The sequence below is a fragment of the Ambystoma mexicanum genome, chromosome 6p (genome assembly GCF_040938575.1).
Source record: "Ambystoma mexicanum isolate Mex_15411 chromosome 6p, UKY_AmexF1_1, whole genome shotgun sequence".
NCBI classification, from domain to species: domain Eukaryota; kingdom Metazoa; phylum Chordata; class Amphibia; order Caudata; family Ambystomatidae; genus Ambystoma; species Ambystoma mexicanum.
In genome coordinates, this window is record NC_090935.1 from 776,850,105 (window position 1) to 776,863,311 (window position 13,207).

General features: G+C 52.2%; 1 protein-coding gene across 1 annotated transcript; it reads right to left on the reverse strand.

Annotated features, from left to right (window-relative positions):
* Positions 1–8,512: 8,512 nt before the first annotated feature.
* Positions 8,513–11,101, reverse strand: GPR150 (G protein-coupled receptor 150). The gene has a single exon (XM_069626548.1). The coding sequence runs from the start codon at positions 11,000–11,002 to the stop codon at positions 9,710–9,712; it is 1,293 nt and encodes a 430-aa protein (XP_069482649.1). The 5' UTR covers positions 11,003–11,101; the 3' UTR covers positions 8,513–9,709.
* Positions 11,102–13,207: the final 2,106 nt, after the last annotated feature.

Here is a 13,207-nt window from a genome sequence, read left to right on the forward strand (position 1 = left end):
AATCCAGACTGACTCCAGAACAAAACTCCAACGAACTCTAGAACCCAACAGCTGAACTCCTATCAGCAGGCCGTCAGAACCTAGCAACCAAACCAAACTATTCAACCGCCGGGCTGTGCGGTTTGCTGCTTGCTAAGAATCCTGTGTATCCAGAACAGAACCAGTACCCAGAAAGCAGTGTGGTATCCAGAATCCAGACCAGACCAGCAGAGCTGACCCGGATAGCTGTGACTTCAGAACCAATCGCCCGGAGCCCAGTCCAAACCTGCTGACCGGACCCTGACGGCCTATTTCAAATTCATAGTGTGAGTACTCAGCAAGAACTGTGCAAAACCCATCTCTTAGTTTAAAATAATCTAATTCAAACTATTTTAACCTGTCCAGAACTGCATCATAGAATTGTGTGTCCCTTCTCCCATTTTAAACCTGTAAAGTGTAATTTTGCCATTTTGAATCATTATTTCATTTCTGAAAAACTACCTTCATAAAATCGTCCGTATCTTTGGAATCGTAGGTGTTAGGAACGTGGTTTAACTTTCATCTTAAAGCTAAGATTATAATCCTTCCAACAAGCCTAAACCCGACTTGCTACTCCTTACATTTCCTCCATAATCGCAATCGACACACCCGGAAAAAAGTGCCGCAATTTGACATTTTGCTTCATTTCACTCCTGTGTAAAAATATCTGCCCTTTGCTTGCATTACTGAAATCCGTTTTCAACCTGATAATCTCTCATTAATCATTGTTAGTGTGGACCTGAACTCATTCAAAGTAGCTATCACCTACCCTGAACCTCCTATAGGGAATTAAAAGCAGTTTTAGCATATTTTTACTTCATTGCCACCACATTTAAAGGGATCTTGCCTGCTTTAAAATCATCCATGGTGCTATAAGCTTGCTAGGGGGGAACTGAAATTCGTATTGTGCTGTGATGGTATTCCTGAAGACTGTGTGTGTTACTTCCATCTCCTTACATTGCATAGGGGGGGAGTTAATTGCCACAAGGGGAAAAGTGAACATATTATCCCTTGTGAAACCATATCAGTTTATTTCTGTACTGCATTATATTAATCTTTGCATCTCCTTGAACCATATAAAGCATTCTCTGCTACCTTATGCCTCTGTTCCTATTCATAAGTATCCAAGAACTGTGCTACAGTAGGATTACCTATTGCTGATTACTGCTCATATTCACAAGTGTGCTATCAATTATCAATTTATGTATAAAAGTGTGATATATATATATTGTGTGATTTTCAAATAAACCTTTTAATTTGCAAAACAAACCTACTTCTTGGCTCAGTGGGTTCAGGGGGATTCTAAGAGAGGGGTGTTATATAAGGGTTGTCATCCAGAGTAAACAAACTGGACATAAAAATACATCAATAAAGGTTACAATCAGCATCATCCTAGACTAGGCATTGACTTAGCTGCAGTGTTGAATTGAAGCCGCTTACAGTGCTGGACAGAATTCAAAGGTGTAAGATATCTGTCTTGAAGACATTATGGATTATTGGGAGTCTGATGTGTATTCTTGCAGCTCTTAGTAGACTTACATGTTTAATATTTGTTTTAATGGTTAGGATCTTTTTTTTCCTTTTTTGACGAGTCCGTCGGTTAGAGGGACTCCTCTCCAGGCAGACCTCTAGTTCCTGTGCTCCAGGCAGACAGGAACCAGGAAGAAATTCCTAGTTCCTATCATGCACAGGGCAGAGGAGCCGGAATGCCTCCATCTTGCGCAAACCAGAACGGAAATCATTTCTTCTGAAGTCACTTTGACTCCAGAACAGAATCATTTGCGTTCCGGTTAAAAAAATAATTTCTCTCTAGAAGGAAATTATTTCCGACGCAAATAATTTCTTTCTGAACTGAGAGTGACTTCAGAAAGAAACTGTTTCTTTCGGATGTACGAGCAGGCACCCCTCAAGGACATGAGATGGCAGGGCCCCCAGCACCACTGGTGCCCTCTCTAAACCATTGTAAAAACCTCTGTAAAAAGTGCTAGGAAGGACAGCATCTGGCCCTTGTCATTATTATTATAATTTTTTTTATTTTATGGGATACGGTTAAATATATTAACCTTTCACGTAAAACACATAAAACATAGAAACACAAAAGCATGATACATCATAAGGTGGTTAAGAAACATAATTCAAACTAATCCATTTCATATTTATATTTATGTAATCTAAAAATAAAAGATTCTTCTTGCTTTGTCCTAAAATTTACAATTCCTGACGGATAACGATCTATCATACTCATAAAATGTATTCAAAGGTGGAATCAATCTGCTGATAAAATTACCAACATTACTCGTTAGAAAGAACCAACAGGTTGGAATTAACCTGCTCTTTCCAACAATGCCAATCTGTTTAAAAATTGTACAACCTCATATGTTCACAGGATTTTGTTGCAAGCTTTCCATCTACTCCAGAATTACTTAGTGTTCAACCATTGTACCCGGTCTACAAACCGGTTCAACAATTGCACTCTATTCTCTTGCAAGGGTAAAGATTCAACCATAAAATGTCTTAGGGTTTGGACCGCTTCACAGCCCAGGCAAAAGTTACAAAATGGTGTTATTGCTTTCTCTTCGGAACGTATTGCAAGGTTCACATTAGTATGCAACAAGTTCAAACGGAACTTTAAAAATTGATCAAGCCGAAAGGAATTAGGAAGCCTACTGCGATATCTTGGGAGAGTAACCAATGGTTTGTCTACAGTGGTTACTGAGTGATACAGTGCATAGCTACGCATTTGATCAATTGTTCTAATCCAGTCCTTGAGCCTCATTATGAGTCTGCCAGTCCAGAAACAAGGGTAACGGTAGCAACGTACCGCACCCTTTCCGGACCGGCAGACTACATCTTCTCCTACCAGAGCAGATGCGCTCGCAAGGTCTGACCTGCCGAGCACAACGGCCCCAGAAAGCAGGGTTGTCACGGATGCACCGGCACCGTTAGCAACAGTGCCGGTGCTTCCGAGTCCCCATTCCTGTACAGTCCTATGAGACTCCACGGAATGGGGACTAACATTTTCCGGGGCATGACTTCCCGATCCACCGGGACTCCTAATGTCCAGGTGGCACTGGGAAGTCCGGTGCCGGAAACGCTGTTACGGAAGTCCGGTGCCGGAAACGCTGTTACGGGGTTGGCGACTGGTGGGTTACCGCCAACTTCATAATGAGGGCCAATGTATTTCTGACCACAGGAATAGCAGCTAATGCTTCAGACGGCTGACGACAATCACTAAGGATTACGTGCGATAGACACTGCAGCTTCAGTAACACAGATGGTTTCCTGGCATGCAGTATCTCCCGCTTATTTAATTTGAGTTCTTTTTTTTATACTTTATTTAACCTGAGGGTTTCTAAAAGATTTTGTGTTGCTTTGATTATCAGATCCTTTGTCTATTTTTCTTTATCTATCGTTGATAGAATCGAGTCCAGAATTTTCAATGTCGCCATAACCCAGATTGTTCTTCCACCCCCAAGAAGTCTCGACCACCAGACCTCCTCGTCAAATTGAGCTTAAGACTATATGTCCTGTTAACACAAAAAATATGAGTGATAACCTACCAGCAATAATAACAGGATTTCAAACATGTAAGTGGTGCCCGGTAGATATAACGGAATGTATTACAATAGACTCCTCCAAGTAAAAGAAAACAATGAACTCCACAGGCTCCTGGGGTTCAAGTATTTAGGCATTAAGGCAGAACAGGGCTAGACAGGCTCCGCATCAGCACTTTGCACTGACGCTGGCCAATTAAGTCTGCCTGGCGCTGAGCAAGGCGTTAGTTTCAGCGCGCCACTCATGAGTGCTGGGAACTGCAGTGTTCAAATTAAAAAAGTGTTTCATATAAGTTCAAATAAAGCCCTGTCTAAATACAATGAGTCCTACGGGCCAGAAGACCCAGATTTGCCCTGAGAATATGTGTTTCCTAAACTAGAGAGCAATACAAACTCTGTGCGCGCGCTGCAATACAAGGCAGGACAGTAAGTTCTAAAAGGGTAGCCATCTGAATGAGAACTTTAAGGTAGCAATACAGCTATAGGTTATACCAACCAAGCAGGATGGAACGATACATGTGAGGATAGATACATAGCTTGTCAGTGTTTGGTTATTCACCAACCAATTACTGTCCAGGGCGTTGCTAATTCCTATGGCCCCTCCCACCCACTTCCTGCCCCTCCTCACTCATAACAAATGATCCTGGGATCTCTTTGAAACTAGTCCTATCAAGCAGGAACATCAGACTTCGGACTGCTAGTGTTATTTCTAAGCAGTCTTTTCATTGCAGGTGTACATGTGCTACTGATATAATAAAAATGTAATAAAAATGTCTTAACCATGTGTGCCTTCAGCCACTTGATTTATGTCTGTTCTTCGCACTGAAGACTTGTTAAAACACGCATTGTCAAAGCCAGCAGTGTTGGCTTGTGTACGAGTGTTAACTAGGCCTTTGCTAGGCAGTGCTATCATATGTCCAGGTAATCACACCATTTTCCATCTGTAGGAATGTTGTCGCCTGTTAGTCCCATCTTGGTAGTGACTGGGAAATGCCTATGCCATGCCCACACAAAAAGCCAAATCTGTTGGCATTTCCTATGCTTGTTTGTACGTGCAATGGCACTTGCACGATAGCTAAAGCCTTCTCAGGCCCCCTGATGTGGCTACAGCAAGAGTAAAGAGGTTGCTGGGTAGAAATGCCCTGATGGGATGAATGGTCACGTCCTGATGCAGGTGTGATGGGATCAGCTGGGAAAGGTCTGTGGGAAGCTGATAGATGGTGAGAGGTCAGGGGCAAAGGGCAATGGTGTGGGCAGAGGAAAAAGGGAGCAGAAGGGGGGAAGAACGTGCGCATGGTCTGTGTCTGAAAGATGCACCCCCTTGTACCCAGCCATCTCCCTTGTCCACAGAAGTTACAGCATGAGATGGAGAGCAATGTGGAGAGCCGCCATATGCAGGACGCTGGGTCAAAAAAAATGCAACATGTACAATTGCAACGTAACTAAAACGCACGGGGGAGGGAGGGGTGCAGGTCAGGAATGCAGCCAGAGCAGGGAGCAAACGTGCGCTCGCACTGTCACCAGACATACTAATGGAGGCCACACGGGCTCGTTGGTGTGCGCCATAAATAAAGAAGTTGGCTCGCTCCCGCTCATGTTTGAAATTAAGCCCTTCCATGCACACATGAGCGGGAGCCAACTGCCGGTGAGTGCACTTGGCTTTTTATTGTACACACCAAAGCCTGTGCTCCCTCCACCTTCATCACCGCTCTCTCCCTCGCTTGCTCACGCTCTCCACACTGCCACCATTCTACCTTCCATGCCGCTCTCTCCCTCCCTCCTTCTCCACACTGCCACCGTTCTACCTTCCATGCCGCTCTCTCCCTCCCTCCTTCTCCACAATGACACCGTTCTACCTTCCATGCCGCTCTCTCCCTCCCTCCTTCTCCACACTGACACCGTTCTACCTTCCATGCCGCTCTCTCCCTCCCTCCTTCTCCACAATGACACCGACACTGACACCGTTCTACCTTCCATGCCGCTCTCTCCCTCCCTCCTTCTCCACACTGCCACCGTTCTACCTTCCATGCCGCTCTCTCCCTCCTTCTCCACACTGCCACCATTCTACCTTCCATGCCGCTCTCTCCCTCCCTTCTTCTCCACACTGCCACCGTTCTACCTTCCATGCCGCTCTCTCCCTCCCTCCTTCTCCACAATGACACCGTTCTACCTTCCATGCCGCTCTCTCCCTCCCTCCTTCTCCACACTGCCACCGTTCTACCTTCCATGCCGCTCTCTCCCTCCCTTCTTCTCCACACTGCCACCGTTCTACCTTCCATGCCGCTCTCTCCATCCCTCCTTCTCCACACTGCCACCGGTCTACCTTCCATGCCGCTCTCTCCCTCCCTCCTTATCCACACTGTCACCGTTGTACCTTCCATGCCGCTCTCTCCCTCCCTCCTTCTCCACAATGCCACCGTTCTACCTTCCATGCCGCTCTCTCCATCCCTCCTTCTCCACACTGCCACCGTTCTACTTTCCATGCCGCTCTCTCCATCCCTCCTTCTCCACAATGACACCGTTCTACCTTCCATGCCGCTCTCACCCTCCCTCTCCACACTGACACCGTTCTACCTTCCATGCCACTCTCTCCCTCCCTCCTTCTCCACAATGACACCGTTCTACCTTCCATGCCACTCTCTCCCTCCCTCCTTCTCCACACTGACACCGTTCTACCTTCCATGCCGCTCTCTCCCTCCCTCCTTCTCCACACTGCCACCGTTCTACCTTCCATGCCGCTCTCTCCTCCTTCTCCACACTGCCACCGTTCTACCTTCCATACCGCTCTCTCCCTCCCTCCTTCTCCACACTGCCACCGTTCTACCTTCCATGCCGCTCTCTCCCTCCCTCCTTCTCCACACTGCCACCGTTCTACCTTCCATGCCGCTCTCACCCTCCCTCTCCACAATGACACAGTTCTACCTTCCATGCCGCTCTCTCCCTCCCTCCTTCTCCACAATGACACCGTTCTACCTTCCATGCCGCTCTCTCCCTCCCTCCTTCTCCACACTGCCACCGTTCTACCTTCCATGCCGCTCTCTCCCTCCCTCCTTCTCCACACTGACACCGTTCTACCTTCCATGCCGCTCTCTCCCTCCCTCCTTCTCCACACTGACACCGTTCTACCTTCCATGCCGCTCTCTCCCTCCCTCCTTCTCCACACTGACACCGTTCTACCTTCCATGCCGCTCTCTCCCTCCCTCCTTCTCCACACTGACACCGTTCTACCTTCCATGCCGCTCTCTCCCTCCCTCCTTCTCCACACTGACACCGTTCTACCTTCCATGCCGCTCTCTCCCTCCTTCTCCACACTGCCACCGTTCTACCTTCCATGCCGCTCTCTCCCTCCCTCCTTCTCCACACTGCCACCGTTCTACCTTCCATGCCGCTCTCTCCCTCCCTCCTTCTCCACACTGCCACCGTTCTACCTTCCATGCCGCTCTCTCCCTCCCTCCTTCTCCACACTGCCACCGTTCTCCCTTCCATGCCGCTCTCTCCCTCCCTCCTTCTCCACACTGCCACCGTTCTCCCTTCCATGCCGCTCTCTCCCTCCCTCCTTCTCCACACTGCCACCGTTCTCCCTTCCATGCCGCTCTCTCCCTCCCTCCTTCTCCACACTGCCAACGCTCTACCTTCCATGCCGCTCTCTCCCTCCCTCCTTCTCCACACTGCCACCGCTCTACCTTCCATGCCGCTCTCTCCCTCCCTCCTTCTCCACACTGCCACCGTTCTACCTTCCATGCCGCTCTCTCCCTCCCTCCTTCTCCACACTGCCACCGTTCTACCTTCCATGCCGCTCTCTCCCTCCCTCCTTCTCCACACTGCCACCGTTCTACCTTCCATGCCGCTCTCTCCCTCCCTCCTTCTCCACACTGCCACCGTTCTACCTTCCATGCCGCTCTCTCCCTCCCTCCTTCTCCACACTGCCACCGTTCTACCTTCCATGCCGCTCTCTCCCTCCCTCCTTCTCCACACTGCCACCGTTCTACCTTCCATGCCGCTCTCTCCCTCCCTCCTTCTCCACACTGCCACCGTTCTACCTTCCATGCCGCTCTCTCCCTCCCTCCTTCTCCACACTGCCACCGTTCTACCTTCCATGCCGCTCTCTCCCTCCCTCCTTCTCCACACTGCCACCGTTCTACCTTCCATGCCGCTCTCTCCCTCCCTCCTTCTCCACACTGCCACCGTTCTACCTTCCATGCCGCTCTCTCCCTCCCTCCTTCTCCACACTGACACCGTTCTACCTTCCATGCCGCTCTCTCCCTCCTTCTCCACACTGCCACCGTTCTACCTTCCATGCCGCTCTCTCCCTCCCTCCTTCTCCACACTGCCACCGTTCTACCTTCCATGCCGCTCTCTCCCTCCTTCTCCACACTGCCACCGTTCTACCTTCCATGCAGCTCTCTCCCTCCCTCCTTCTCCACACTGCCACCGTTCTACCTTCCATGCCGCTCTCTCTCCTCCTTCTCCACACTGCCACCGTTCTACCTTCCATGCCGCTCTCTCCCTCCCTCCTTCTCCACACTGCCACCGTTCTACCTTCCTCGCGCGCGCTCAAGATTCACACAGAAGATTCTGGAACAGGTCACGCGAGAGCGACACCACACACACCGCCCGGGTTTGTGGTGCGTGCAGGGGTCTCTGAAACCCGCACCTTCCTGAAACGGTTGGACTCTTGTTTCTGTGTCGAGGCGTTCGTTCCTCTGCCACTGGACTTCTTGGGTGCGCTGAGCACGGTTTGGTATATACTGTTCACGACGTTTTATTTTAATTGCAGGTGCTGGGCCTTTGCTGAAAGGTTCTGATGTGGAAATGTGCAGACTGTCGGTTGAAATGCCGACCAGAGGAAAGAATTGACACTTGGCAAGTGCATGAAACATGCAAAGCACTACACGCACACTGAACAAAAGAGAGACTCTCCAAGAAAAAGGCACCTTTTATTGCAAGAAAACACACATGGGCCTAGTAGAAGTACCGTCTTTTTAATTTCCGGGAACAGTGATATTAGAAGAAAGGTTCCGCCCTCGTTAGTAGGGTTGACATTTTCAAACATTCCCTTTGATCGTCCTCCCCCTCGCGCCCTTTCTCTTGTGAGAAGAGTTGGGGAGGTGGGCAAGGGCAGGGGCCGCCCTTCAAAGCGCTGGCGGAGCTTCAGACAGAAGCGTCGGCAGAGGTCGGCCCCTGCAGCCCGGCCTTCAGCTCCGACACGCGGCCCTTCATCGGACCCGCGCGAGAGACTCCCAGAACCAGGCGCCGCTTCCGGCACTACTCACCACCCCGCCCGCCTCCCCAACCCGGGGTCGGTGAGGCAACCTGAACGAGCCTTCCTCCACCGTCAACTGCACAGCACTAGTTACTAAAATAAAAGCCCCAGCTATAAAGAACTGGAAAACAGCCAGCCTTATTTACACATACTATAAAAGTTGTCCAATGTGAGTAAAGCAGAGTCCTCTCGTCTCCTCGGTTCGGTGATCGCGATGTGGAGAGCCGACCGGGCAGGTGTGCCACGCCGTGCAGCCACAGCCCTTCCCGCCGGGGGGGGGGGGGGGGGGGGTGCAGTACTGCTGAGCGCCAAGGCTCCGTGGGGAGACGTGGGCAGGAGTAAGAAGTCAGTGTCCAAGGGGGGGTGGGGGCTGTGTGCCAAGGTGGGAACTTCACACGCGATTGGTGTGACTCGAGGGGTTTGTTCTTAGAGATGCTGCTTTTAAATGCCACCCACCTGCGGTACGGTGGCACGGGGGCTGCTGGGTGGGGTGGGGAGGGCGGGCTTTGGATAAAGTCTGCTCTTTGTAAACCCCATTATGCTGCCGGAATCTAGCGCGGATTACACTTGACCCATATGTTGATAAACTGCTCCTCTTTTAAGAAAACCCAAAGTACTTCTGAGCAAAGAGGTACATCTGAAGGACTTGTTGACCGCTGCTTGGCATGCGAACCATGTCCCTTCCAGCGATGCAGCCGGCTTGCGGGCGAGCTGGTGTAGCGCCTCACCTCAGAAAACAGGCTTGCCTCAAAGCACGTCTATGCTCGCTATACTCCAGTTCTGGGGACCCCTGTGTCTTCACACTCTCAGATAAAGTTCAGCCGACGCACCCCTGACTGTGTGAGTGCATCCAGGATGCACCAGGCAGGGTGTGCTAGAAGGAACAGTCACACGCAGCGCTTCTGCTGGCTTCTGGGCACTTCCTGAAGGACACCGGCTGGCCCATGAAGAAGGAGACCCCGGTGGTTTCCAGCTCGGTTGTGGTGGTGCTAGACGGTTCTTTCTTGTCGCTGGAGGAAAAAGAGAAGGCTCCCGGTAGGTAAAAGGGCTCCCCCTGGCGGCGGCGGCAGCGACGGAAGGCCCGTTCCGGCCCCCTGGGCCCCTCTAGGCAGCAGCAGCAGTGCGGGCAGAGGCGGTGCTCCAGGCGGCGCAAGTGCACCCCTCCCGAGCGGAAGCACAGGTAGACATAGGGGTTGACAGCGCTGTTGGTCACCACGAAGATACCCAGCACGGCCATGACCTCGGCGTCCAGGCCCGTGGGGTGCCCAAAGGCCAGCTTCAGCTCCACCACGAAGTAGGGCAGTCCGCAGAGCACGAAGAGGGCGATGATCACCAGCGTCATTTTGAGGGTCTTGATGCGGGCGCGGGGGATTGTGCTGTTGGCTGCCGTCAGCCTGAGCGGTGGCGCCTGGCCCGGGGCGCGCTCGAAACCCCTCTTGCGCCAGATGACCCACAGGATGCGGCTGTAGGCCACGCACAGGATGCAGAAAGGCGCCAGGAAGACGGTGCATGCCCCGTACAGGATGTAGGCCTGGAAGTGCCAGGCGGGCGGCCTGCGCAAGGTGCTGAGGCAGTGGCGCCCGCGCAACTCAAAAACGAAGGCCTGCGGAACGGACAGCAGCAGCGCCAGCAGCCAGCCTCCCGCCGCCATGGCACGGGCGGGCAGCGGGGTGCCCAGCGGCCGCAGCACCACCCGCTGGCGTTCCAGGGCCATCACGGCGATCATGTTGGAGGAGGCCATGAGGCCGGAGACCTGCAGCACCTTGAAGAGGCGGCAGGCCAAGTCCCCGGCCAGCCACTTGTCCTCCAGCAGCTCCCAGACCATCTGCGAGAGCAGGGTCACCGCCGACACGTATAGGTCCGCCATGGCCAGCTGCCGCACCAGGAAGTCGATCTTGCGGCGCTTGGGGCGGCCGCCCCGGCTGCAGGTGCGCAGCAGCACCAGGCTGTTGCCCAGAAGCGCGGCGGCCAGGATCAGCCCCATGCTCAGGATGCGCAGCGGGCGGTTGTAGGGGGCGCCCCTGGGCGGCTCCGCTCCGGCCCGAACGCTGGTGTTGGAGAGCATAGACGATACATTCAGAGGCCGGAGCAGGGCGCAAGGAAAGTCGCCCGCGGAAAAGTTGCCGACACCTGAGGAGAAACTCTCTAAGCCGAAGACGTCCCCCATCTCGCGCACGAGTCCCTCTCTTTTTCTCTCCCTGTACAGCCCGCGGGCAGGCACGCGCTCTCTGGCAGCATGCGTGTGAGGGGGCACCTGTTTATATACTCTATCCATGCTCTACCGTCTGACGTCCCTTTTCCCCCCACGGTGGGCTGGGCATTCAGCGAGCCCCCACGACGCCCGACCTCCCCCGATACAGCAGCCACACACACTTGATTCCGCCAGCGCTGCGCCAGCTGCTGAGAGGTGGGTGGGTATAGATTTCCCACGGGGACATGCTTTCCATATGCAAAGGCGCGCTTACTCGGCACACGGCAGGGGATTCAGGAATACCCACCGCACTTCTCAAGAGCACATCTCCGGGGAGCACATGGCTGGGCGTGCAGTGATTTGTGTGTGAACTTACTGTGTACTTGGCGCACACTTTCTTGTCATCACAGCCGTGGATGTTTCTCGCGCATCCCATTGAAATATGTGTACAGGAAACCTGGCACTTCCATTTAGATCACAGAATGGTGTCGACTGTCGGGGTCTGTGATAACGAACCACTCGTGTCTTATCACTGCAGGTGCGCGGCGCAGTTTCAGGCTCGCAGTTAAAGCCGAGATGCACGCAGGTGCAGTATTCGGTGCTGAGCTGTGATCTCCCGAGCAGCACCATGGACAGCGGCGGGAGGTGCCGTCGCCCTCACTAGCTCTGAGAACGCACGGCTTCTTTTCTCATTTCAAGACACTGGCAGGTGTGTGCTTTGTTCGCACGGCACACTCATGGGTTTCACATAGGCGGTTAGCTTGCCGTGATGGCGTGCATAGCCACAGTGCCATGCCTGTGTTTGTTGCGCCGTCCCTTTTTTCAGATGATACCTGAAATACCTAGCTGCTGTTGTTGGAGCTGCTTCCAGACCACTGCGCGAGGTGCAACCGAGCACTCCACGTTACTTTGCTGCCAAACTCTCCACGTTACTTTTCTGCCTAACTCTCCACGTTACTTTGCTGCTGGTGCGTAATAAAAAATAGCAGCAAAGTACATTCTAGAGTGACCCGCTGCATACCTCGCGCAGTGGTCTGCGAAGCAGCACCAAGGACAGGGGTCGGGGCACTCTTTGAGCCCGTTTATAATCTGAAACAAGCACGCTACTGAAAACGAGCTTCCTTACTGTGCAGAGGCTGCATTTGGATCATCCGGCATTGCCAGCTGCATTGGGCTCTTACCGGCTTTGCAGATGCATCATCGCGCTTCCTGGAGGAGGCGATCACGTGACCCGATCACGTGACTGTGGGCCCCTTCAAAGGACAAAGGCTACCACCCTTGCGGCGTTAAGCCCGTCAGGAGTAAAGCCCAGGGACTGTTGAGCGACTGTTTGGCGCACTGGGGTCGAATAAAAAAAAAGAGCTATTGGGACAAGATAGTGTGGATACTGCACCTTCAACGCCTGAACGAGGTGTGGCTACATAACAGGAAGCAGAGCGCGGAGTCGAGATTGAGTTAGTCTGCGTCAGTTCACGGTGGGACGAGGTGACGAGGAAAAAATGACTGCCACATCCACAAGCGCGGGCCACGACAGGCCCGCAACACGGCGTAAGACCCTACAACAGCGCAGGATGCAAAATCCTTGAACGGCCCTGAAAGCCGATGCTCCTTCAAATGCATCGAAGGTAAGCGCTACAATGAATAAACTGTTAATTTGTGATGCGCTTCACTCGCCACACTCTGAGTCAGAGCCTGAGCCTGAATCGGCTTCAGAGTCCACGCGTATGTGTGGCTCTGATATTGCTGATATGGGCTCTCTCCCCTCCATTCAAGACACTTCAGTTACATCTGTTGTCACACCAGCCGAACCGCTTGTTGAATTGGACACTGCCAATTCTTATTCTCAGTCTTTAGGCCTTCAGTCAAATAGCACAGAAGCATCGTTAGAAGAAACTTTATGCCCCATGCCTGTTTCCATGCCCACGCCCACGCCTATGCCAACGCACGTGCCAAACACGGTATTAGGCCTAAGAGCTTTGGCATTACCAACAGAGGCAAACATGATGCAAACCCCACAGCCACAGTCAATACAAACAACGGTGGTCCATCCTATTGCTCTTGACACTGTGACATTGCCCACGACGGTCGTGGAGAGCATAGGCAGTGTCTCTGCCATACCTCTGGAATCTGTTGACGTCTTTTTTTCACCGGTTGAGTTCACAGATGATGAACTAATGGAGG

What these genes read in the sequence shown, in the direction of transcription:
- GPR150 (XM_069626548.1), bottom strand. Translation starts at nt 11,002, where the DNA reads ATGGGGGACGTCTTCGGCTTAGAGAGTTTCTCCTCAGGTGTCGGCAAC.